This window comes from Perissodus microlepis, chromosome 15 (genome assembly GCF_051167445.1).
Source record: "Perissodus microlepis isolate ML-2025 ecotype Zambia chromosome 15, ASM5116744v1, whole genome shotgun sequence".
In the NCBI taxonomy this organism is placed as follows: domain Eukaryota; kingdom Metazoa; phylum Chordata; class Actinopteri; order Cichliformes; family Cichlidae; genus Perissodus; species Perissodus microlepis.
The window spans coordinates 16,999,561-17,026,121 of NC_140475.1; the positions used below are offsets into that span (position 1 = coordinate 16,999,561).

At 39.2% G+C, this 26,561-nt stretch overlaps 3 protein-coding genes across 4 annotated transcripts; 1 reads left to right on the forward strand and 2 right to left on the reverse strand.

The window, feature by feature from the left end:
• Positions 1-3,837: 3,837 nt before the first annotated feature.
• On the reverse strand, positions 3,838-7,486 carry actc1a (actin alpha cardiac muscle 1a). Of its 2 annotated transcripts, none has more exons than XM_084952262.1 (8): positions 7,398-7,486; positions 6,008-6,157; positions 5,765-5,893; positions 5,489-5,684; positions 5,238-5,399; positions 4,806-4,997; positions 4,230-4,411; positions 3,838-4,091 (listed from the first exon to the last, which is right to left on the reverse strand). In XM_084952262.1, exons 2-8 carry the CDS (start codon positions 6,134-6,136, stop codon positions 3,948-3,950), a joined length of 1,134 nt encoding a protein of 377 aa, XP_084808388.1. In that variant the 5' UTR covers positions 6,137-6,157; positions 7,398-7,486; the 3' UTR covers positions 3,838-3,947. The 2 variants fall into 2 exon arrangements, with proteins under 2 accessions (XP_084808388.1, XP_084808389.1); XM_084952263.1 differs by having other exon boundaries at positions 6,008-6,153; positions 7,398-7,452.
• Positions 7,487-10,641: 3,155 nt separating this feature from the next.
• LOC146371987 (uncharacterized) lies at positions 10,642-13,038 on the reverse strand. Its single transcript, XM_084954245.1, has 5 exons — positions 12,765-13,038; positions 12,301-12,465; positions 11,735-11,943; positions 11,243-11,420; positions 10,642-10,782 (listed from the first exon to the last, which is right to left on the reverse strand). The coding sequence occupies exons 1-5, from the start codon at positions 13,036-13,038 to the stop codon at positions 10,646-10,648; spliced, it is 963 nt and encodes a 320-aa protein (XP_084810371.1). The 3' UTR covers positions 10,642-10,645.
• Positions 13,039-15,839: 2,801 nt separating this feature from the next.
• On the forward strand, positions 15,840-23,224 carry LOC146371988 (adenylate kinase 7-like). Its single transcript, XM_084954244.1, has 18 exons — positions 15,840-16,062; positions 16,149-16,298; positions 16,927-17,041; positions 17,279-17,373; positions 17,450-17,560; positions 17,708-17,791; positions 17,876-17,964; positions 18,057-18,147; positions 18,811-18,888; positions 19,319-19,468; positions 20,232-20,360; positions 20,574-20,679; positions 20,983-21,111; positions 21,197-21,280; positions 21,367-21,564; positions 21,935-22,152; positions 22,253-22,411; positions 22,504-23,224. The coding sequence occupies exons 1-18, from the start codon at positions 15,985-15,987 to the stop codon at positions 22,531-22,533; spliced, it is 2,094 nt and encodes a 697-aa protein (XP_084810370.1). The 5' UTR covers positions 15,840-15,984; the 3' UTR covers positions 22,534-23,224.
• Positions 23,225-26,561: the final 3,337 nt, after the last annotated feature.

Consider the following 26,561-nt stretch of genomic DNA (forward strand, 5'->3'; position numbering starts at 1 on the left):
GTTTCCATTTATCTGTAGTGAGTGTGTGCTGTCAGTCCGCTGTTTAGCTCAGCAGTAGCAATATGTATCGACATCTATGGAGGAAAACGCAAAACTTTGTGGTTGAGTCCAATATGAGTCACTGAAGCTCATTTCTGTCTGAAAATGATACTGCAGTGTTGTTCAAGATATCCTGAACTTCTCTGTCAATAAGTGCTGCCCTTGTTAGTGACACTTTGAAGTGGAGCTAACTTTGTTAAATTCAGACTCTTAGCGAATAAACTCTCATACAATGTGAGAATGTAATCAAATTGTTTATTGGAGGGAAAATGTGATTTTTAGGACAATTGAGTCTAACATTAGGTAATATAGCATTAGCTTATTGCTGCTGTGTTTTAGCCAGCTCGGTGTCAGCTGTCTGTAGGTAGTAGGGTCGCATGTTTAATCTGCTAACAATAAGTAATTGTGATGAAATCAGGAAAAAATGAACATGTTTTACACATTTCATGTGTTAGAGCTCTGACTTCAGTGCAGTAGATTTAGCTGAGGAGAAAGAGGATGACATTTTATCCAGTTATCGCCTTCCCTCGCATTTTTGCTTCTTTAACGAAGTAAACCAGATGACAAAACATGAGTATGAACCTTCCTGTCTTAAGTCTGTAGGTGCAGACACAAATTAAAATTTCTCTAGGCTAAATTATTACTATTTTATTATTTTAAATTTCGCTAACTTTCAGGGATTTCTCAGTTGAACAAACATGTTTTATAACTCATAAGATATTTTTTTCCCCCAATCTAATTTGCAGGGAATTATTTCTATGTTGTTGGAAATGGCATAGAAATACTGGACTGATACCGTTTTTAACCAAACACGTACATTTGGACAGTTGTGGATCCAATGTACCAAGCAAACTACCCACTAGCCAGTAAGCATTCATCTAGCGGCTCTAATCTGTATCTCTTAATTCCAACCTGAGCCAACAGAATTATTCATTTAGAGAATGAATGGTGGGTTTAAATACTTGGATAACACCAGGAACAAATAGACCTTTTTCTTTTTATTCTTGTACTGAAAGTCTTGAGAGATGGTTTTTAATGGCATTTAACTTTAGTCAGAGACGTACAGCATAATATTACTCAGTGATATAAGATTTAAGATAGAACACACATAATACCTTAAAGGAGTGAGGCTCTGAGCGGTGAGGCCATTCAATTTCTCTTGGTGAATGACTGTAAAAATCTGTACAGCATATTTTACGTTGATATTTCTCTTTCTGCATTGTAAAGCATGGTAATTTTAGTGTTCAATAAACTTTCAGTCCAAAAACCGGCTACGTGGGTTTTATTAATAAACTGAATGACAGATAGCAGTTGGGTTCATCAGAGTTCAGATCTGTCACATTTTACAGTAGAATATCCAGGCGATAGATGGGTCATTTCTTATGAAAACCAACCAACTGCACCAGTTTAATGTTTCTGATGGAGAGGAACAGAAACAACCATTAGTTTGATCTGTTCTCTGATTATTCTGTGGGAAAAAAACAACAACTTTTGAGTCCAACTTTTAAAGGATTTCATCACCATGTGAGATAAGCCAGAACAAGTTATGCCAAATAGGAGGTTTGTTTTTTTTAAACCTAGTGTTTGATATTCCCACTATAGCCTTAATTCATTCTGTCAAAAATAATTTACCAGTAATCTACAATCCTTTTTAATTCTGTGGCTGTTAGGTGGAGACACTAGTTGGTTTTACATATCAGTTTCAGTTCCAAAATTTTAGGAGCATTAAACTTTCTGTTGTTTGGTTTAATATAATGAATAAATGTAATTTTATTAAGCATGACAGACACAGACGTCTTCAGGGATACAGACCACCATGAAAGATGAAGTGGCTTTTGAGGGGCTTGGAAAGTTTAAAAAGTCTTGAAATTTGGCCCACAGATTCAATGTGATGAAGGCTTTGTTGTTATGTGATCACTTTCCTTGAATAGCGCAAAATGGCTCCCCAGTGCCCCCTACAATATTTCAAAACATCAGCCCCTGCTCTGTGTTTTATCTATGAGTCTGAAACCTGGCAAGCTTATGTAAGATATCAAGATGTAGAAAAACGTCTCCTGGTGCAATATCCCAAATCCAACAGGAAGTCAGCCATTTTAAAATTAATGTGTAATTTTGGCGATATTTTCCCCTCTTTTCAGGCACCGTTCTTTGACGAACTCCTCCAAGGGATTTCGTCAGATTGACGCGATATCTTCTGTGTGGAATCTAAAGACCTTTGTGATGTTAAATTGCGAATCTTTTTACGTTCAGGGAAACGGGGTGGTCATGGCGGCACGTGGAGTTTCAATCACTCGCCAAAAAGCAGTAATCTGCTGTCACTCAAAAACACAATGTCCAATCTCTCCGGTCGCAGGCATGATGAGACTCGAGCTCGGAAATGTTTGTTATGCCATTTGTCAGTAATGGTTAGAGCACCACCTAGTGGGACGACTATAATCATGATTGAATGAGATGAATTGTTAGCTGGTGGTTAAATGCATGAATTCCATCAATGTGACATCAGATCGGACGTGCTGGTTGTAGGTGTTGGGCGTGGCTCGACGTGCCGGGGTGCGAGGGCCCTCATAACGCTGCTTGCAGCTTTAATTTATTTTTGTTTTTTCTGATAGCACAAAAGGTAAAGCAGTGTTTCAACTATTCTATCTTGCATACCAAAATGTATAAAACTCTGTGTAAACCACAGACTGATCAAAACCAGCTTGCTATAATGTGTGTAAGACTGGCGTTATTTAGATACTAATTGATAATAATAAATGCATCAGTTTATAATTTTATTAACTGCAGGGTCTATAAGGAAAGAAAGCAGTCACAGAATAGTTGTCACGGACCCGGTTCCGGGGACTCGGGGTCCGTGAACAGTGTGGACCATTATTATTGTTATTATTGTTATTGTATTGGATGCATGTTTGCTGCACTGTGCTCTTGTGTTCCATGCTGGTGTGTGTACGTATGGGTGTCTGCGGGTGTGGCTGAAGGATGAAGGACAGCCACCTGCAGACCTGATGGGCGTGGCCCTGCCGGCTGCCGGTCACGCCTAGGTTCTCACACACCTGCTTCTGATCAGGCTCGTCGGGGGAGCTACTTAACAGAGCGATGGAGCTTCCTCCGGTGCAGGATCATTGAGTTAGACTCCATGTCAGTGTCTCAAGTACTGTTAAGTGTATGCCTGCTGGAGTCGGTGCCATAACGGCTGCGTCTGTTGTTTTTTCCTCAGGAGAACGGAACACGGGACTGCAGGACGCACAGGGTGTGCGTAGGCACAGGAGCAGAGAGCACGGAATACCAGCACTTGGGAGAAGACACGTCACGGGAGTCGAGGGAGCACTTTGGAGATTTATTGTGTGGTGTACATTTACTTCACTGTAAATAAACCCACTGCTTATTCCACTAAGGCCAGCGTTTGGGTCCTTTCTCTCCAACATTCCCCACGGCTTGCCCTGGCAAACCGTGACAATAGTGTTGCTGAAGTTTTCAACCCTTTAACTATAGTAGTTGACCATCATTGTTTATTTAAGCAGTTTAACTTTTGAGCTATAGAAAACTGAAAATGCCTTGAAAAGGGCAGTTTGTTAAAATAATTAAAAGTTTATTTAGTCTTCCTTAAAATGGTTGATGTAACCACTCTTTTGCTAAAAGTGCACTTTTTTTTTTGAGTATACTGTATATTTGTGTTGCCATGTTTTTTCAAACACACTATTTATTCGTCTGAAGTATTATATTTGTTTTTCAGAATTATATTTGATGTTCTTTGGGGAAAAAGCATGACTCCAACTCTCTGGATTACTGATAAAAGGAACTATATTTATTACAACAGTACATGTATATACAGCAAAAGGAACAGTAGAAATACAGAAATAGAAGCAAAGCTGGTGTGGTTGGTTTTGAGATTTTTGGTGATGTCTGAAGATTTAGAAGCACTTCCTGTGGACGATGGAGGGGCCAGCCTCATCGTACTCCTGCTTGCTGATCCACATCTGCTGGAAGGTGGACAGAGAGGCCAGGATGGAGCCACCGATCCAGACGGAGTATTTCCTCTCAGGGGGAGCAATGATCTGGAAGGAGTGGATAGGAAAATCAGGAATGAAGTACATATTAGAACATTTTACACCATGCCAAAATTTGAACAAAAGGCTTGCTTATTTCTTCTTTGACAAAATACATTTTAATAACTTTGCACTCCTTGGACTCACTTTGATCTTCATTGTGCTGGGAGCCAGGGCAGTGATTTCTTTCTGCATACGATCAGCAATACCAGGGTACATGGTGGTACCACCAGAGAGCACGTTGTTGGCATACAGGTCCTTACGGATATCAATGTCACACTTCATGATGCTGTTGTAGGCCGTCTCATGAATGCCAGCAGACTCCATACCTGGGGAAAAGTTGTAAAGAGGTAAGTGTTCATGCAGCTAACAGTGGTGGTCGTTGCAATACATTTAAGATGTAGACAATAAAACAAGAAGAAACTCAGGAGATAAAATGCTACTAGTTACCATTTACACATTTAGTAAGATTCGTAAGTGTCTATGAATTAATAGCGTTATAGATATAAAGGGCTATTAGGGGAGGCTATACTGAACTCAGAACTCCAGTATAGTGTATTATGAATTATATTTATACACAGCCTATATATGGCTTTATTGTTCTCATGGGACATTAGGTCCCATGAGAACAATACACCTAAGTAGATACTACTATTGCTGGTATTGGTATGAAACCAAAATATATTTTGTGCCTTTCTGTGTATGTGCGGTGGATCAACTGACCAATAAAAGAAGGCTGGAACAAGGTCTCGGGGCAACGGAAACGCTCGTTTCCGATGGTGATGACCTGACCGTCAGGCAGTTCATAGCTCTTCTCCAGGGAGGAGGACGATGCGGCTGTGGCCATCTCATTCTCAAAGTCCAGAGCCACGTAACACAGTTTCTCCTTGATGTCACGCACAATCTCACGCTCAGCTAAATGGAGGAAATATCACAGTTCAGTCAACCAGGAAAAGTCTGTTTATATCTAGAACGTTCAGAATTCCGTTTGACAAAGCACGGTCACAGTATATGCATAATGCCTGTTCAGGAATTTGGAAACTGTAGGTAAGCTCATGTGATTAAAAGGCTAAAAATGTTGAAATAGATCACTGTTTACATTTTTCATTAAAATTCTGTGGGATTGTTTTTGGCTAAAGTTGGTAATTTTCTTACCAGTGGTGACAAAGGAGTAACCACGCTCAGTCAGGATCTTCATCAGGTAGTCAGTCAGGTCTCGACCAGCCAGATCCAGACGCATGATGGCGTGGGGCAGAGCATAACCTTCATAGATGGGCACATTGTGGGTCACACCATCACCAGAGTCCAGCACAATACCTGTCCAGAGAAGGCAGTTTGTTAGAAGAAAATATGCACAGATTGATATGGTTTAACTTACATGCGACATTGCACAGAAGAGGGCTCACCAGTGGTACGGCCGGAGGCATAGAGGGACAGCACAGCCTGAATGGCCACATACATGGCTGGGACGTTGAAGGTCTCAAACATGATCTGGGTCATCTTTTCTCTGTTGGCTTTGGGATTGAGGGGGGCCTCTGTCAGCAGGGTGGGATGCTCCTCTGGGGCCACACGGAGCTCGTTGTAGAAGGTGTGGTGCCAGATCTGTGAATCCAGGAAAGAATGATGTTATTTGTTGACAAAAATAACATTTCAGTTTTCCCACATCTTTATATCTTTCGCACCTTCTCCATGTCGTCCCAGTTGGTGATGATGCCATGCTCGATTGGGTACTTCAGAGTCAGGATACCCCTCTTGCTCTGGGCCTCGTCTCCTACGTAGCTGTCCTTCTGACCCATACCTACCATCACACCCTGAGAACGAATAAAACAAACAAACTCAAGCTCAAGACTTAAAAACAGACATCTTGTGACAGGGCAACAAATATGTAATCTCCCAGAAACTTGGGGCCTTTCCCGTATTCCAACCTGGTGACGAGGACGTCCAACAATGGATGGGAAGACAGCACGGGGAGCATCATCACCGGCAAACCCAGCCTTGACCAGGCCAGAACCGTTGTCGCACACCAAGGCGGTGGTCTCGTCGTCGTCACACATGTTTGGTCTGTACCGGGCTGGCTTTCCATATAACACAAAAAATAGAAATTAATCAGAATATTAGGTTGGTATATTTACAGAAATGTTTAAATGCATATTATTTCCATTTAAAGAAGCAGAAGTTCACATGAAGAAACAAAGTTGTGCAATTCTATGAAATAATGTAGCGCTATGTTCAGTATGAAGACACTTTTGAGTAGTCTAATCTCTCTGAGCCTTATAGCTGCTTGAAAAGCCAAAACAGGACCACCACCACACACTCATGGGTCTATTTTCAGCCTCTGGACTCCTGTAAACCCCCCTCTGCCCCCACAACCCCTTCTTAGTATCTCATCGTTAAGCCAGAGCCAGTTAACAGCTGAGGCAGTGTGACTTTTGACAAGTGGCAGTGGAGGCCTGGCTCTCCTCTCAGCTGTCGCCACATAGTAGTCTCCTCTGTTTGGATGGAGACCATGTGCTTGGAGTCTTCCAGGCTCTCAGGCCTGAGCCTGCATCCCAAGTGCCAGCATCCCCTCTTTGAAGAGTCTTACCGCTGTCCTATTCTGTCTAATATGTCCTATAGTAGGCCACAACCCTGTAAACCTTAGAGACTGCTGTCTGTAGCTGTGAATATGACCAAGTTACAAAAACTTGATTTTGAGAAACATAAAATTTGAATTTAAAGGTATATTTTACCAATTATTATGTTCAGTAAATTAGTCTAATTATCAGTTTAGCTCAAGTAACATAACAGTTACATAAAAATCTGTAAAAAATCTTTATCTGTTGCTTTCCATACTACACAGCCCGACATTTAAATATAACCTAGAAATGCGGGAAATGACCTTTTTCAGAATGCTCTTTAACTTGTGCTAAAAACAGTAAAAACAGTAAAGCATCAGTGAGGAAGCCTTTTTAAGAAAAAATAATGAACTGATAATTTTCCTTATGTTGAGTCTAACCTGAGCTAGTGTTGTTTGCCTGCTTCTCCGAGTCAAGCATCACATATATCCTCCACCCTAAGTCTTGATGGCATCTGACTTGCCCTTATATACCGCAGCAGCCCTTAAACTATTCAGCACACACAACTTATCCTTTTACCACTCTTCAACAAAACAATAAAACATCTGCTTAGGCAAGAAACAACTTCTAGCTGTAATAAATACAGTATATCCATGTACTGGCTGTAATATACAGCAGCACTATCTGGTCATCCTCACTGACCCCTATGCTCCAAAAAGCAGCATCTGAAACACAGCAATGATCCAGCAAAAGGACTCACCAAGTTGTAACCACAAGACTGGAGTTTCCACTGGGACAAAGGGGCAAGGGTGCAAGGGGTTCCTTAAATATGCCTCTGCGTCCTGGAGCTGGGGGCCGGTGGGTGGGCTCAAGGGTTCACACAAGCCCAAATTAAGTGTTGCTCGGCAAAATAGTCCATTAAAGTGGATCCTGTGTCAGGAAATACCACCAATCTATAGAGATGCTGCCCTGGACATTGAATGCCATAGATAGAAGTAAGGGGGAAAAAAGCAGCAAGTGGGAAATTTATTAAGGATAGATGATTACATTATGAAGTATTTAAAAGGTACATGAAGGTTAAATGTGATAAATGATAGTACATATGGATCTTCTATATGATTAAGGATTTTAATGTCATATGCATCAGAGTATTATTAAAACCAATATTATTTGTACATGAAAATAGTGAATTTAGTTGTATTTTAGCTGTCAAATTATTTTTGTGGATTCTTTATAAATATAAAAGCTGAGCTTGTCGTACTCCCATCAGGTAAAAACAATCAGCTGCAAAACCATCAGTAAATAGTTTGTAATGCAGATTTAGGCATAGCAACATATTTCTCCCATTCATAGTTTGTGGAGCTGCCATTCAGATCCCTAGGGATGTGTTAATATGACTAAGCTCAAACAGGGTCCTGGGGATGTGGGTGATTAGATGGTGTGACAGTAATACGAGATCTTGCCTGAGCAGTCTGGTTAAGGAGTCGTCTAAGGTGGACCTGCCTGGGAGAGTTTGCCAACGTCGTTTGTAAAGAGTGGGGGCCATAAAATTCCAGACAGCTGAGAGGTAATCATGTAAGGGGGTAAATGGAGGGAGCTAAAGGCAGTTCCAAAACCTCCACCAGACAACAGACTCCTGGGATGGCAAATGCAAGAGTGATGAGTATCCGTTCTCTGTTCTGATTGGCTCCAGAGTGTCCTTTTAGGGAAATACAGAGCAGCAGGTGCCAGAGTCTGCACGTCGCCACACACACAGCGTAGCTCACACTCCTTATTCGTCAACTCACACTACCCCCATGTTGAAGCCAGAACAGGCAACAGCGAGTGCAGAAAGAATGTAAATACCCCCCGCAGCATCAAGACTTTGAAATATTCCATTTGTAGCCATGTGCAAGGCAAAGGCACTACTAACCTACTTGTTGTTTTTTTCTACTCACATTTCTTTGATTCTCACGGTCTGTTTATACAATTCACCTTCCAAAAATGAGTTTTTTCACTGGATATCGCAACTTTCTTAAATTGTCCAGTTTATCAAATTTGCTGTGTAACGTTGGAAGGAATCTTTTCTCACCTACCATGAGCAGAATCATTTTTGTAATCAAGACAGATTTGAAAAGGAACTGGGGTCTTGTAAAGAGCTAGATATATCACTGGTGATCTCAGTGTCTATGGGGACTCCAACAAGAAAATCAGGCATGACCGCCCTGTGTTGATGTTGGATAGACTGTGCATAGATTATGTCAGGTCATATCTGAACACTGTGTTCTTCTAGTTTCTATATTTACATTTTTATAGCAGCAGCAATCATAGTGCATGACCGCAGTGCTTCAGGAGTCATTTGCCCTCTGATGATCTGCAAAAGGACTTAGCATTGAAAAAAGCATTCAGATCATATAGTTGGACAAGAAAACATGAATTCCTGCTTTTATGTGCACTCGTGTTGTTGGCAAAGATGCACTTACTACTTATTAAATAGATATATGTGGTAGTTAAAAATCACATTTAACTGCAACTGAGTTAAATAAAGCAGTTTTATATATGGCTCTGCATTTATTTTGGAGCTATTTATTTGAGACTTTATAGACTGTGTGTTTTATTTGTGAAGAATAAAAAAATAACTAGAATTACTGCAGTAAAGTGTAAAAGTGTTACAACAGAAATGCTCAAATATACCTGTTTCAATATGGCGTTAGTGTGTGCTCACCATAATCTGGCTTGTTGTTCTGAGCAAAAACATATGAAGCAGAAAGATCACACCAGCCTTTGGGTGAAACTGCTTCTGTGTTTTGTCAACAGTTCCCTTCAAGTCAAAGAAGCACTTTTTGGCAGTCCTATCTTTATCGCCAGGTCTTAATCAGGAAAAAAGAGAATGGTCTTAAATGGGTCATGGTTTTGAGGGACATTCGTCCTTATAAGGGAATGTAGGAAGCACACGGTATGTCTGTCTTGACAGCTGCCTCCTTTGCAGCCCCCCACGTCCACATGCACACACTTACGCAGCTGTTAGCAACAACTGCTTCTGCACAGCCTGTTAGGTAGACAGGGGTTTGTTTATCATTTGACCATTTACAATATACCTTTCAGAAAAAAAAAAAAAAAGACTGCTCTACATTTTCTAAAAATGTAGTGCCACACATTAGCAATTTGAGTAAAAGTTCATTTCTTCAGCATTTGAGGACCGTAAGGTTAAGCAACAAAAAATCTGCTGAATTTAAGTTAGATTGCTTTCAAATAGTTTTTTATATCTTCTAAACCTGAGTAGGTCTGAGATTATGTAAAAGCAGTTTTTTAAATGTGTGTTCCCAGAGAGCAAGGAGACACTGAAACAATGTTTAGTCAATATCAGGTGATTCTATTGAATCAACGTTGAAATCTGATGTTGACCTAACGTCACTCTTGCACCCTTTTTAATATTGAAACGTCAGGTTTTGATATTGAATCAATGTTGAACGCTGACATTGATTCAACGCCAAATTTTCAAACACCGTTAACATTGAAACAATGTCAGGTTTTGATATGGAACCAATGTTGGATGCTGACATTGATTTAACATTTAATTATGACACTGTTAATATCGAAACAATGTTAGATTCTGATATTTAAACACTGTTAAACTTTGATGTTGATTTTCCACCTCTTTCGCACCGTTGGTTTCTATTGAAACAACAGTAAAATCATGACTGAAATCTACAGTTACAAATATATACAATCTATAGCTATTTTAATCAATACTAAACTACTGCAAGTTTCCATCAATACTTAAACCACCGAAACAGATAATTGTACTTATTCCACAAATTGGACACCCTTTATATGTTAAAAATTATCTTCCAATGTATCATGTCAATAGTAATATCCCGAAAATATAAAGCATCAGAAACAACAAAAAAACAAACAACAAAACAAACAACAAAAAAAGGCCAATAGACATGTATCATTTGCAAAATACTTTATTAAACGACAAAGTTTCCTTTTTACATTTCTTTGTTTCACATCACTTTTTGTTATTTACTCCGGGATGGGGATGGATGTTGGGCGCCCTGCGCCACCAATACTATATGGAGCGCATCTGAGCCATTTCTGGACAGCTTGAGCAAAGACAAACTCAGACATAGAGTTCACCCCTACCTGCTGCGTCAGGCCATCTAGGACAAAAATAAACACAAAAAAAAGAAAAAGAAAAAAAAGGGAAATTAGAGCACATGAATAACCTCTTGTTAATTGTCTTCAGCAGGGTGAAAGTCTGTAAACTACTAGGCTGATAAACATGAAAGTCACCAGGCGGAAATCAGCAAACTGCCACATCACTTTGATTTTGAAAGAGCTATTAGCAGAACATTTGATATGTCTTAGCATGGTGTGCCGTGTATCCTTTCAAAAAAAGAAAACATGGGTTGTACAGTTTGTACATCCCGAGGACAAAAGAAGCCAAAGACCTACGACTCCATCTCCAGAGTAACAGGACATAAAAATCTTGTTATTAAGAAAGACAAAGAAATCTAGCAAAGACTGGACAAAGGAAATGTTAAACGCACCCAGCACATCAATTGATCCCTTTATTGTTCACTTTAGGCTCATAAAACAACAATAAAAGGTCAAACTTACCAAATATGCATTTGCACAGCGCTGTCTCTTTAAATGCCCTTTTTTGCTTTGTCTGATCCTTGTTTTTTTTCCCTGCCCAGTTGAGTACAGAGGCCAGCTCGTTTGTAATTGCATAAGCCATTACACGGCGGACTCGCACCTCCAGTGTGGTCCCTCCAATCAACGCAAAGCGTCTCACCTATGGAGACATTTTAAGAGATGGAATTAGCATGTCTCATGTCTTAAATGTGTATGCAAGTGCTTGTGTGTTTACATCATGCAATTGATGACAGAAACATATCATTTAGTTTTCCCTTAAGCCTGATTTTCAAGTCATACAATGAATAAACCAAAGTATTTGCAGTAGAATGTATTTGTTAGTAATATATGTTAGCCTGCTGTTGTATAATCAAGCAGATCGTACATCAACAGGCCGTTGTTATGCATTTTAATCAAATTTGACAGCTATTGCACTTCTTAGTTACAAAGTTTACAAAACTTTTAAATACTTACTATTGCCTTATTTGCCTCCGGTGATTGCAGAGCTGCCTCTGCATTGTTTAGCTCCTCCATGTTGTGCAAGGGCAAATCCAGAGGCAATACCCCAGCATCTACAGATTCATTGCTGCAGAGATGGCGGATGGCTCTGACCTCCTCACGGAGATCGTGAACTGCTCTGGTGAGGTCTGATACCATCATTAAAATGTTATGTAAGGTCGCATCTGTTTCAAAGAACAATTATAGAAACATTAATGACTTGTGACAAACAGATTAAGCAGTATGATGCAAGAAACTATTATATCCATAAGTGATGGCTTCACATTCTGCATTCAAGTATAAGTTGTTGTAACTGCTAAAAGTGTTTACTAGTTTTTGCCTGTCACATATATTTGTAATACCATGTAAACTGTCAAATTCCAAGATTTTAGAACTTGCCTCGTAATAGTGGCCTCACAGAGTCTCTGGAATCTAAAAAAAAAAATCAAAACAACATGACATTCAACAGTATAAATTTGTGTTTTGAAGATAAGAGTACAATGATATTGTGATGCAGCTTAATAACTTTTATAAAAGCATACCATCTCTAGCGGCGGCTTTGACACCAGACTCTACATGCTGGGGAGATCGCAAAGCTGCGTCGGTTTGTGTGTTGTGCCGGAGTGGCAAAAGGTGCCGGAAGCTGGGCGGGGCATTATGATGGTTGCTATCAGTGGGCTGGGGTGCAGACTGCGGAGTGGTGGGGGCTGTTTAGAAAAAGTTTTTTTTTTAAGCATTTAAGAATACAGACAACTTGTCTACAAAGTTTCCTTGTGTCACACACAGATATGTACACAGACACTAGACAGTATTTTATTACCTGGTATTTTCACTCGAGGGGCCTGGGGAAACCGGTTTTTTTTAGGCTGCTCATCCTCAGAGTTCATATAAGTGTACAGGGGATTTGGTCTAAAGAAATGAAATTAAAAACAGTCATAAGTAATTGTAAATGTGCTTTTGGTGTATTTTTTCCTACAGTTACAGTTTCATTTGTAACAATACACACAGGAAACGGAAAGGTGCAAGTAAGTACAGTATATAAGGAATTTGTGAAGTGCACAAGTGTACAAGGCTTTAAATTCTTGCCTGTCTATGCCTGGGTGACAACAGTGGGACACACCAGACTCTTCTGTCACCCGCGGTCGCTTAACTTCAACCTGTGCATTGTCGCTTTGGATATTTTGTACGCCAACCATCTCTTCAAAGTGCCGAAGTATATCTGACTCTGCGGCCTCAACCATCGATCTTAATTTGCGCCTCCTTGACCAGCGTGATGCCATTGTCAGTGTATATCAGATTAAAGAAAATGGTGCTATATTTGAAAATAGCCAAATAAGTAAATGGTTAAACACTAGTAATTATTTAAGGACGTGAGCTTCTTACTCGTTTATGGATAGATGGTAGTTAACAAATCTGATCTGAAAAGAGAAAAAAAAAGGGCACAATGTCAATAAAAAGAGGAAAAACATGATAGCCGAGATACATTACAGATACGTGAATTATTCATTATTCAAGGCACAAACGGAAAGTCACGTGGGCATGCCGCGTGAGCATTCGAACTGTGTACGAATTGAAGCGGGTGCTCTCCAATCATCAAAAGTAACAAAGTCATTGTACACATTTATAGAGTTACCTTTACGTTTACCAATCATATTGCAGAGATTACCACATTTTTTTAGTACTTTGCAAAAAAGCAACCATAGAGCGACAGTCTGGGTTCACGGTGGGCGAGGCGACTGCAAGGCTAACAAAGGAACCCACGAAGCGTTATGTTAGCTTTATAACAGAAAGACAGTATTTTATGAAACGAAAATGTTTTATTTGTTGATCGATTGTGTTCTCGGTGCAATTTATTTGTTGCAGGACTATAAGCTGGAAGTAGACACAACATTTCAGGCTTCCATATTTTATCCGAAACTGTACATTAACTTGTTTTTTACTTTTAGTCAAATGTGACTGTCAAAATAAAGAATAGAAAAAAATTTATTCACTCTTACCTTATACTAATCGTGGTGCAGACCACCTTCACCTGTCAATTCCGCTGAGCTGAAATGTAATTCTACTGTACAAGACTTATTATGAATGGATACCTGGAGGGATGTACCACTGTGAGAGGGGTGCTACGGAATAGTCCAAATGATCGCTGCTTTAATTATACATACATGGCATTTCGACATGATTTTTTTTAAGCGGGTAAACTGTAACTAGATCAGAAATCTTTGATAACGAAAGAACATTCAATCTACTTTCTCTGATACTTTATACCCGCTCAGTTCCAATACAATTTAACTCTCAACTACAAATCAATGGCTTTTCGATGGTGACCTGTAGGATGTGAGAGAGGTGCTTCAGAGTGATCGCCGCTTTAATCTGGTCAACTATAAATAGATGTTTTTTCAACGTTGTTGTTGTCAGGTCGACTATAAATAGATCAAATATCAATGACAAAAAAACAACTGTAAATCAACATTATTACAACGTCATTAAAGTTAGAATGTCGGTTAACCACAGTATTTAAATGTTGTTTCAACATTGACATTTCAATCCTGACCATAACGATGGACCAGATGAAAATCAACACCAATTCAATGTCGTCTTGCTGTCTGGGTTTTAAAGTTCATATAGATAACTAACTGAATATTTCATTGCTTTGCTTTGTATGCACCTAGAACATTAAGCGAGCTATCAAAGCTGTCACTGAACAGGAATAAACCCTGCAACAACCCTTAATAATGTATTCTTCTCTCAGCCCTGTAGGGCTGCTCCTGCCATTACAGCGATTAGGTGCCAGATGTTTGACTATATTTGATAAACAGCATGTTGGTTGAGATGTTGATCAAACTATCAGTTGATACAACTGTCAGTCATCAAACACTATATTAACTAAAATGATCATACAGTTAAATCAACACACCCAAGTTGGTTAATACAAAAAAATATGAATGTGAAATCCTTCACAAAGCCAGGGTTAACTGCGGGATTATCATATCAGTGTGCTTATACTTTATCATAAAAATTTTTTGCTTTTAATTGAACTGCAGAGCCTTCTTATAGTGATAGTGTCAGCTCTATAAATATGTGAGGTGCCATGAAAGTTTCCATGTTAGTGCTCCATTGTCCTACACCTACATGCTCATAGGTGGGACTGTTTTGTGCATGAGTATGTGGGAGGTCAAGACAGGGATGTTGGTCTCTATCGGATAATAAATTGACAGTCGCTTCAAGAAAAACTGCAGTGGCTATAGAGGAATTACAGTGAGAGGGAATATAGAAAAAATATGTTTTGGTTTTATACAGCCCATAGAAAAAGCTGTACAGATAACATGAATGGCATGTGTCTAACTGGGTGGGGTGCTATACAGGACTCAGTTAGACATTAGCAGCATGTTTAATCATTTTAACAATCTGTATCTTATTCTCTCTTTGAAATATTCCAGCTAATTGTTTTGCATGTAGCTAACTGTCACTTTAATGGGAAAAAACTCACAGCCCAACCCTGTTAGCAGTCCAGAGAGGTACAGCCTCACCCTGTTTCTTCATGCTACTATCTAAAAGGTGAAGAATTGGGCTGGAAAGGAAGAGAGGGAAAGAAGAGGAAAGAGGAAGGCAGAGATCTAATAGTGGGTAGAAAGAAAGCAGCAAACGAAAGCAAGGAGGCAATGAGAGGGCGTAGTAGAAGCAGATCGTGTTAAATGGGGAAAGAGGGCAGAAGAGAGGAAGGGGTTAAATGAGGGGGAAATGAAACATGTTAATAATGTTTAAAAGTTGTTTTAAAATGGGGGCTACTCACTGTGTGACAAAATGATTTAATTAGATACACCATTAAATAATAAATTCATTGCGTCAATAATTAATTAAATGCCTATTCATTTCATTTAAAACAAATTATTTATTTATTTAATTCAAATTTTATTTAATTAATGACACGTTTAATTAATTAATTAATCATTGACACATTTAATTAATTATTTAATGGCGTATTTAATTAATTAATTTTGTCACTCCTGGCCCTCCATAGCCCTTGCCATGGAAGCGCTCGAGAGCTAGCTAGCGAGCTTCATTGGCTCAGCCATAGCAACAGTAGCGAGTCCCTAGCAACATTTAAGAAGACTAGGTGCAAGATGGAAGTTTCTCTGTCTTTCTCGTATTTCTCATTTCCTGTTGTAAAACTTACAGTCTGGTAATAAATATAGCTTTTTAAATCAGTCAATGTGTTAGTTTTTAAAATGGGGGACAACAAGCAACAAACTAAGCGAATTTTTATCAACGATGTTGACAGATATTCCTCCAAGCACATCGCGAAGGTAAATATAAGGAAAAGAGAGTTTTTATTGTTCCTGCCTAACCGGTCACATTAGTCCATTTTAATATTACTGACTTGTCTGAACAGTTTTTAGCCTCGTGCGTGGTGACCTCTGAGGATGAGGAAGAAGCAGAGGCATTAACCTCCCCTGAAGGTGAACCCGCTTTCCATGTCGTCGGTACGGTGTCTCCTTCATCTAAAGGTGAAAAGTGGGATTTTCTACGGGAGAAATATGAGGTGAGCGAAGTGCTAAATGCGAAAGACTGTGGGACATTGTCATGATCTGGGGTTGCTCCAGTTGGTTAGGTTAGCAACATTATATGCCAAAAAAAAAAAAAAAAAAATTGGGTCAGCTGAGTATGTGAATATACTGAATGAGGAGGTTTTTCCATCAATGGGTGCTTTTCTTCCCTGATGAAACAGGTATACATTCAGATACACGCCAGGGTTCATTGGGCTTATGGCATAAAGGAGTGGCTCTGGGAGACATCAATTTCACACATGGATTGGCCAGCACAGAGTCCAGACCTTAACCTCACTGAGATTTAGTGAAAAATAAGTGCAACTCTGTATAAAAAAATGTCATGGCATTGCATAAAGTTATCCAATCGATACTCCTGCAAATGTGTGTCGTCATCAAAGCTAACGGTGGTCCTATGAGTAATATGAGTGTGTGACATTTTTTTGCTCCGGGCAGTGTGTTTATACAACATCATACGTTAAGATTCTGATAAGGACAAATAATTTTAAAAGCCGTATTTTTAAAACCAATTATTTTTAGACTAAGCAACTTTAATTTAAATATATTTATGGACACAGCAAGAACAATTGAACGTTTAATAGGGTATACAATTTCCTTTTGCAGTCACCAAGCAGTGATGAGCTCCTCCAGCACCTGCTGGAGTGTGATGTGGTGGTGTACAACATCTCAGAAAGTGCCACACAGCAACAGGTTGAAGAAGCAACGTGGGTGCTTACAGGTATGACTGTAAGACTTCTACAAGACCAGTGAAAGATTAGATTTTTTTTAATCATAGACAAAGATTTTTAAAGGCCGGGTACCTTTAAAGGGCACTGTTTGCAAGATTGTACCTCATGTGCTTATTTTAAATTTATCGCTATCTATCTTCATGAGACAACATTTAAAAGAGACTGCATTGTTCCAATAACATGCTAATGTTGTTTGTCATCCCTGCCTGTTCTTCTTTTACAAACAGCCCTTCATAATGAGATGCTGAGCCTCAAGTCTCAGAAATTGTTCATCTTAGTCTCCACTGTAATGACGTGGGCCATGACTAAACCTCAAAACCCAGTGAGTCTGGAGAAAAGCTAAACAATGTGTGAACTTGTCAGATTTCCATGACTGAGAGTGTAATCTTACTCTTCAGGATGAAACTGATGTTCTGGTATCAGAGGAACAGTTCATAAGAAGAAGGCCTCACCCTGCTTTCAGAAAACACCACAGTTTGGAAAAACTTGTGCTAAACCTGGCTAAAGGGGTAAGATTATGATGCTGAAAATCGCAGAATCCTCCAAAATATGTTTCACAACAACAGGAGCAATTCATCCCAAGATTTCATAAGGATCCCAGGAAAATAAATATATCTAAAAATAACTAAAAGTGCTCTGATTTTTCAATCTTACAGAAAAAGTCCAAACTTGCCAGTTATGTTGTAGTTAGTGGCCTTCAGTATGGAAAGGGGGAGGACCTCTTTCATTACTTTTTCAAGGTAATATTAACACATTAACACATTTTTACACTGCATGTCTTTGTCTATACTGCTTGGATAATATGTATTTGGTATTTCTAAAAGGTTTCTTGGCTGATGGAGTTTCCAAAAGTTCCCATATTTGGACAGGGCACAAATTACATTCCCACAATTCATGTATCTGACCTTGGAGGGTGAGTTTATTTAAGTGTACTTCTGCACATATGCTATATATACTTGGAGATAAATGGCACAGACCTGGACTAAATATATTTTTGTCTTACAGAGTGATCCAGAACATCATTCAACTCAGACCAAGACCAAAGTACATTGTTGCCGTTGATAATTCCAGGAACACTTTAGGAGATATTGTACAGGTGATTTTGTGATTCTAATTTCAACTAGAACAGCTAGACTTTTCATTATGAAAAAAAACAGTAGATTGAAAACTACACTCACTGGCCACCTTATTAGTTATAGTAATTCAGTTGCTTGTTAATGTGAATGTTAGCATTCACATGGCAGCGACTGAGCGCACATAGCCATGTAGACATGGTCAGACCGACTTGCTGCAGTTCAAACCGAGCATCATTATAGGGAAAACTACTCACATGGGCTCACCAAAATATATATAGCAACAGCAAATAACACACCATGCCACAAAGCTCAAATCATCTCACACAGTGTACTCAAATGGCCTTGCCATTCACCCGATCAGAATCCAATAGATCACCTTTGAGATGTGGTGGTGGATTTTGAGATCCAGCTACTGTGTGATGATGTCATGTCAAAATTTCTGAGGATTTTTTCCAGCACCTTGATGAATCTATGCCATGAAGAATTAAGGCAGCTTTGAAGGTAAAACGGTATCTAATAACTAGTAAAGAGTGCCCCATAAAGTGTCCAGTGAGTGTATTTATAGGAAGAATACTCTTTTGAGGTGATGAAAATCCAACTGAGATCCTTTGTCAGAAGTCACGTTTGGCAAAGAAGGAGAAAAAACACACAAAACAATCTCTTTCTTACCTTTATGTCTTTAGATGATAAGTCATGCGCTTGGACCAGAAGAAATTCAGAAATTACCACCACAGGAAGCAATTGTCATGAAGGCGTTTAAGGTACTGTAAACTATGTGATTTATTTTGTTTCATTTTAAGATGATTTAGATTTTTTTTCTGCCTATAATGCAAAGATCTAGAGCTCTACATATAAGTATTTTAAGCAGAATACTCACCCAAGCTTAGTACTGCTATTACTGTCACTTGCAAATGTAAATGTTTTCTTTAGTCCCTGAAAGTGTTGCAATAACAGCTTGTGACACAAGCAAAAGACTCAAAAGTTTGCGTTCAATTTCTGTTGTTGAGAGATTTAAAATGTATTTTCTTTCCGAGTTGTTTGCTGTTACAACTCCAGTTTCTGTAAATATGGATCAAATAAACTATCTGCTGTTTGTTTGACTTGTAGTAAACATCTGTGCTATTTGGATGTTTGCTGAAAAATATTTATTATCCAACACACTGTTGGTAATTTAACACCTTTTTATTTCAGCCAGAGGAACTGGAGTGCCTCGGCATCAACCTCCGCCTGGAGACCTTTATCATAAATGACTTTTTCAACCTAAGCTGGACGTCCGAAGCCGGGATGGTTGAAAACATGGATAACATTGTGCAGGAATACAAAGACACCTGGCAGCTGCTTGTGAGTGTTCCAAGTCTGTCAAATTAAATTTCACCAATCCATTTATGCAAATTAGTGCATCTTTTAGGATGTGCTACATCATTTGCTTAAGTCATCATACATTTTGAGAAAACCTGAAATAGAAAAGAAAATACTTTTCTCACTTTTTTCCCAGTATATTTGTATATTACACATCATTATATTACTATAGTTTTATACTGTAATTCATACATTCTGATTTGTGGAGAATTTTTAAAAAAAATACCATCTGGTCATTCTGCAAAAAATTGATCAGATGGTAGGCACTGCAGCTGCAGATGAGGACACTGCATTGCTCTGAATAAACTGCACTGACCCTGAATAATCAATTAAGCAACTAATTATGAAGAGCTCATCGATTCATCTTGGGATCCATGCCCGTCCATGTGTTCAGTTTGAAGAGATTTTGAAAAACCTATTGAAGACCGAAAGTTGTCCCAACTGTTATCTGGAATGTGTGACAACAACGTTAGCTCTTCATTCCACTGCCGTAATCACAAGTGTTAAATACGACTGTGTGTGTGAATCATAGACAGAAAATGAGTATGAAAATGTAGGTAAAAATGTATGTATCCTACAAAATGTAGGTGTCCCACTTGGTGGCAGGAAAACTGAAAATTGAGCTACAGTGCATCCAGTGTTTGTTTCTGTATCTCTCGCTTGTTCTTTCATGACAGCTGATCATTTCTGAAAAACAAAAACATTTCTGAATCATCAACTTTTTAAAAAAATTGTTCTTGTTTAGCCCATTCGAATCTTGCTGCTTGGACCTCCAGCTGTGGGGAAAACTACCCTTGCAGGAAAGCTCTGCCATCATTACCGGTTGCATCAAATCAAGCTCAAAGAGGTCCTCGAAGAGAAGATTGCACAACTGGTCAGTGGAAGCAGAACTGCACATACATACCAGACAGTTGATTTTCCTCTCACTGCTGTCCTGTAGCTACAGGAAAATGTGCTGTCCTCCTGTGGAAGTCTTTCTGTGAAGACAGTCGATGTACTAATGCAGGTGTACTTTGAGACTTGTTATGTGGTACCAGTGAAATTTAAAAATAAAGAAAATCTCTTATGTTTCTTTTGTATGCTGCAGAAGGAGATAGTAAATGGACCTAACCCTGAAAATATCAGTCAAGAGATAATGACTGCTGCACAGACACAACTGGGGAATATTCACAAAAGCATGAAAGAAAATCAAGGTTGGTAACAGAATTATAACCCTAAATAAGATCTTGTGAGGCTGAAAACTGCAAAACACGTTTGATTTATTTAAAAATCTTTCTTTGAAGTCTTTTTCAGTCTAGTTTTTTTTTTCTTTTACTTGAAACTTACTTGAAAAGTCTCTAAAACAACACGCTTTTGTGGAGGGATGGACAGCATTGTAAATCACAATTTGTCGGGGTCTCTGTTTCGAAAGGCTTCAATTTACCCAAACTCTCAGATTCTGTGTGTCTGTGTTCAGATTTCTGTGGTTTATTCAAACTAGTGTTTTGTTCCATCAGGTCGACTGGTTGACCGTCTCCTTTTTGAAATTGTGGAAGAAAAACTAAACTCAAAGCCATGCAAGAACCAAGGCTTTGTTCTTGATGGTTTCCCTAAGACTTATGAGCAAGCGAAGATGATTTTCTCTGGTAGGTTTCATCAATTATTTGAGTCACTGTATAATCTTTTAAAGTCTTTGTCTCATAAAGTATAGCGCTTGTTTCTGTTGCTCAGATGTGAATGTGGATGAGGATGCTGGGAAAGAGGATTTGGCATTGATGTCCAAAGCACCAACCTACAAACAGGCCATCACTCCAGGTTGTTTATGTCTTTGTTATGTCTTTGTCTAAGCCTTTGCTGACTTATCAGAGTGGACTTACTTCTGTTTCCAACATGTGTTGCAGAGTATGTTTTTGCCCTTGATGCATCAGATGACTTCCTGACAAGGAGAGTACAAGGACTTCCAGAAAACGTGGCAGAAAAAATGCGCTACACCCAGGATGAATTTGTACCTCGCCTGACAAAACACAGACAGCTCAGTGGAGCTGAGGAAACAGTGTGTGACTACTTTGATCAGATTGAGATTCACCCATTACATATCGGTACTGTCTGCAAAGCCACTACAACACTGCACTCTGATAAACTGATCACAAACAAGAGACAAAGAGTACTGAAGAGCCCATAAATGATAAACCATGAACAGAACAGTAAAACTGTCGAACATTTCAGAACATGTTTGGTGGATGTGAGAGTGTCCGACTCTGTCTCCATATTGTCTGTTTCTATTAGTCTTTTGCTCTTTTCAGCATCAGGGGCCAGATGTATAATACTATGTAGATTCAATGTGTAACCCTATACATGTACAGAAAGGTAGAAAGTCAACTGCAACCATTATTAGCAGTCAGTTACCCATGAAAAAAAAGGTCTTTCCTGTTTACAGTGGCTCTGTTTGTGTGATTTCTTCTTCTCCAGAGGTCAGGACAGATGATCCAGAGTACACAGACATCATGAAGATGATCACACGGGTGGTGGGCCCTCCCAAGAATTATGGCTTGAGTCCAGAGGAGCAGGAGGAGCAGGACCAGAAAAAAGAGGAAGAGAGGAGGCAGAAACGGTCCGCAGAAGCTGCTGAGAGGAAACTCAGGAATGAGGCTGTACTGGCTGAGATGGCTGCTCAGTATGAGGACTGGGTAAGTAACACTGTGTCCATCAGAGTGTTTCATACCAGAAGATGCAGAGGAGCAAATGACTCTTAAATACTAACTGCAGGTTAAATAATTTAATCATTAGCAGAAACATTTATCAGAGGTGAAGAGACAAGAGAGTGAGCAGCTGGAAGTTCAAGCTCTTCCCCTGCGAAACTACCTGATGAAGTACGTGATGCCCTCGCTCACTGAGGCCATGGTAAAGTGCAGCAAGATTAAACCGGAGGACCCTGTTGACTTTTTGGTATTTAAAAAAAACCCTTTCCAACAGAATTACCTTTGATGAACATCAGTGAGCTGATACGGCAGTTGAATTTTTTTTTATTGTTTTTTCAGGCGGAATATCTTTTACGACAAGAAGAATGAGAATTGCTCCGATGAAGGCCGTGCCCTGATGCTATTGATCAGCATTTTTATGTTGTTACACTGTTACAGTATTGTAATTAAGATGAAATGGTTTGAAAAGAATTTTGTTAAAGAATGTGTTATCTGCACAGTACAAAATGAACTCAGCATTCAATTAAAAAACGTGTACACAAAGCTCATCACCAAAAATAAATATTTAACATTGACAGTAAAATTAACTTTTAACAGTTAATTTTTAACACACCTTAAGTATCAATTGTACTACATGCTCAAAGGTGTAGTAAAAGTATGATTACAGCTCTGTAAATATATTTTTCATTGATATATTGTTACACCTTGTTCATATGGGATGGAATCTAATGTATTTTCTGCATATGTTAATATTTATCAAAATAATAAAAATAGATGTTGCTTTTCTAGTTATTAATAAAAAAATTAAATAAAATTAAACTGCAAGGGAGAAATTCAGTGAGTAAAATTTGAGACTTCAGTCCAGCCATTTTTTTTTTTTTAATTTGTTCTTTCAACACTAGATGGTGCAGGTAGTCTTTCTGTAAACTTTTCAGAGAAAGGAAAGATTGTTACTTCGTTTAATCTGTTTGGGTTTTTTTTAATTATGTGTTTCTCAATTCTTCCAAATAACAAGACAGTGTTTATGTTCTGCTGTTCTGCTTTCTTGCTGTGCTGAATAAATTAGTCTGCACAAAGAAAAAGCCTTTGTTGTGATATTCTTGTAAAATATGTCATAAAATAAGAGTGGGGCATTCCTGTTGTAGTGGTCATTAAAGGCAAAGTCTGCAGTCTGCTTTGTAGTCTGTGACTGAGGAGGGAGCTGTCTCTAGGCTCACTTATGCTCCATGGAGAATATAGTGGCTTGCAAAAGTATTCGGCCCCCTTGAACTTTTCCACATTTTTTCACATTACAGCCACAAACATGAATCAATTTTATTGGAATTCCACGTGAAAGACCAATACAAAGTGGTGTACATGTGAGAAGTGGAACGAAAATCATACATGATTCCAAACATTTTTTACAAATAAATAACTGAAAAGTGGGGTGTGTGTAATTATTCAGCCCCCTGAGTCAATACTTTGTAGAACCACCTTTTGCTGCAATTACAGCTGCCAGTCTTTTAGGGTATGTCTCTACCAGCTTTGCACATCTAGCGACTGAAATCCTTGTCCATTCTTCTTTGCAAAACAGCTCCAGCTCAGTCAGATTAGATGGACAGCGTTTGTGAACAGCAGTTTTCAGATCTTGCCACAGATTCTTGATTGGATTTAGACACCAGACAGGTCAGGGATAAAGTTATTGAGAAATTTAAAGCAAGCTTAGGCTACAAAAAGGTTTCCCAAGCCTTGAACATCCCACGGAGCACTGTTCAAGTGATCTTTCAGAAATGGAAGAAGTATGGCACAACTGTAAACCTACCAAGAAAAGGCCGTCCACCTAAACTCACAGGCTGAACAAGGAGAGCGCTGATCAGAAATGCAGCCAAGAGGCCCATGGTGACATGGTGATTCCCTGCAAAGGTCCCGTTTGCAGTTTGCCACAAGCCATGTGGGGGACACAGCAAACATGTGGAAGAAGGTGCTCTGGTCAGTTGACACTAAAATGGAACTTTTTGGCCAAAATGCAAAACGCTATGTGTGGCGGAAAACTAACACTGCACATCACTCTGAACACACCATGCCCACTGTCAAATATGGTGGTGGCAGCATCATGCTCTGGGGGTGCTTCTCTTCAGCAGGGACAGGGAAGCTGGTCAGAGTTGATGGGGAGATGGATGGAGCCAAACACAGGGCAATCTTGGAAGAAAACCTTTTGGAGTCTGCAAAAGACTTGAGACTGGGGCGGAGGTTCACCTTCCAGCAGGACAACGACCCTAAACATAAAGCTAGGGCAACAATGGAATGGTTTAAAACAAAACATATCCATGTGTTTGAATGGCCCAGTCAAGGTTTTTTGTACCACTTGTGCCCTGTACATGAAACAAGTATTATCAGTTATTTGGAAAAAACAGACAAACTGCTTAACGCAGTTCTACAGTCGCAAGATTCAACCTGGACTGGCTGTAAGGTAACACAGGAATAACACACCCCACATTTCTTTGAAAGTGAAGTCAATCAGATGCTTTCCAGATGGCATTGCTTGGTGCATGAAAATCTTCATGTATTTTTCTGCATTCATAATTTCATCAGTTTTAACAAGATCCACAACTGACTGAAATGTGGCTGTAAACCATTACAGAGCCTCCACCGTGTTTTACAGATGGCCCTAAACACTGTTGTACCTTTCACCTGACCTCCTTTGTACATGCTTGCAGTGACTTGAACCAAAAATGCTCAAATTTGGATTTATCACTTCCTGTTTTTCTGTGTATCTCGGTTTTTTCTGACAGGCTGCTAGATATTACTTTGCGTTGCAAGTAATATCAACCCTCCTTTTAAATTGGTGTGGTTTCAACCACCTTCTAGGGCAGCATTTCTTTCCCTCAGCCCTTGTGCCACATATTGATATATTGTTCCACATTTTGGTTGGCTCTAGTTTTTAAAAGACAACACTATATTATTGAGGTGTTTCTGATGCCTGGCTTTTCTCCTCTGGCTATGAAGAAAGCATGGAAGGCTGTCATCATGGGTCAAATTCAGGTCAAATAACCCATCACCGTCTTTTGCTGCCTGAGCTATACACAAATAATTCACCTCAAAGTCCCAAGATGTTCAGATTTCAGTAGAATTTGTACGATAGCATAAAGTAAATTAGATGCAAGAAATACTGAGAAACTACTGGGGTAAAGGTGGTGGAAGGCTTTTCAAAGACTCGTTTCAGTTTTACAGGAACATGACATAAAACGACGCGCATCACATCATATGTCATCACATGTCCCTTTAATGCTGTCTCACAGCATTAACAGTGTGTTCCATATTATCCTATACACATACATAGTCTCTGACTCACATTTAGCTTCCTGAGATTTGGTTAACCTTCCTGTTGAGGGAACTATTTACCACTTTAGGTAATAAATGATAAAATCACATGCATTTAGACTGATCTGTGCCCAAAAGGTGTGTCTGCTGTATAAACCATTCTTTAATTTTGGGATTTTCCTTCAATAATAATTCAATTTTAGCATGTAAATCACATCAGAATAATAGGAGATCTACCAAACTTCTCAATTTGATGGCAATGTCCTTGCATGTGTGGAAGAGATGGAGTGTAGAGGAGGAGTAAAATACTGGTGAGGAAGGGTATAATTAGCAGGAGGTGAAAGGTTCGTCTCAATCAGCCACAGTAAGTGTTGGCAGTCACACTGTGAGAGCCCGACTGGTCTGGCAGAAGCAAATTAAAACAGATTACCCCTGCAGAGAGCAGGTCCAGCTCTGTCACCGATATTTAATTTCATATTTATTGAGCAATCTCCTGCCAAACTCCCATAGTTCCCATAATTCATGTCAGTGTAGATGTGTGCATGGTTTAGCTTTTACTGGCCCCAAAATTCAGCCAGCTCCTCCCTCATTTCCAGTATTTTACTGCTGGGAAAGGATTGTATTATCCCACCTATTAAAGGCTATTTTCTTTTTTAACTATGTACTTTTTTGCAGTTTTGGTAAAAGTTTTATTTTTAAAGGAACTTAATGTGAATGATTCTCATAGTGTTAACATGCACCACTGCTGGTGGTGGGAATTTGTTGTAAACAACTGTAGTATTTGTTTCTGAAAGCCAGCACATGAGCTTGTCCAACTGCTGTTGTACTAAAACTTCTCACCTGCTCTGTTGCATGTTAGAAAAAAGGTGCAATTGCGCTCTCCTCTTTGCTGGGAATCCCCCTTTTTCTGTAAAGTCCACTCAGAAATCACTTTTGATACTTAAGCTGACGGAAAGGATTCATCTGTGTAATTTCATGGACGGTTCAAGATCATAGAAAGAAGGTTTGTGAAGACCTTTTCACCTGGTGGTGTTATTCCATTGGATTTTGTCCTCAGGGTCACTGACCTACTGTTAGTTACTGTTAGAGTCCTGAGA

What these genes read in the sequence shown, in the direction of transcription:
- actc1a (XM_084952262.1), bottom strand. Translation starts at nt 6,136, where the DNA reads ATGTGTGACGACGACGAGACCACCGCCTTGGTGTGCGACAACGGTTCT. An exon ending in ACTGGGACGACATGGAGAAG is followed by an intron (nt 5,685 to 5,764) that starts GTGCGAAAGATA and finishes CTGGATTCACAG; the next exon opens with ATCTGGCACCACACCTTCTA. An exon ending in CCAGCACAATGAAGATCAAA is followed by an intron (nt 4,092 to 4,229) that starts GTGAGTCCAAGG and finishes CACTCCTTCCAG; the next exon opens with ATCATTGCTCCCCCTGAGAG.
- LOC146371987 (XM_084954245.1), bottom strand. Translation starts at nt 13,038, where the DNA reads ATGGCATCACGCTGGTCAAGGAGGCGCAAATTAAGATCGATGGTTGAG. An exon ending in CTTGCACCTTTCCGTTTCCT is followed by an intron (nt 12,466 to 12,764) that starts GTGTGTATTGTT and finishes TTTTCTAAACAG; the next exon opens with CCCCCACCACTCCGCAGTCT. An exon ending in GCTGTGCAAATGCATATTTG is followed by an intron (nt 10,783 to 11,242) that starts GTAAGTTTGACC and finishes TTTTTGTCCTAG; the next exon opens with ATGGCCTGACGCAGCAGGTA.
- LOC146371988 (XM_084954244.1), top strand. Translation starts at nt 15,985, where the DNA reads ATGGGGGACAACAAGCAACAAACTAAGCGAATTTTTATCAACGATGTT. An exon ending in CATGTATCTGACCTTGGAGG is followed by an intron (nt 17,965 to 18,056) that starts GTGAGTTTATTT and finishes TTTGTCTTACAG; the next exon opens with AGTGATCCAGAACATCATTC. An exon ending in TTGTCATGAAGGCGTTTAAG is followed by an intron (nt 18,889 to 19,318) that starts GTACTGTAAACT and finishes TTTTTATTTCAG; the next exon opens with CCAGAGGAACTGGAGTGCCT.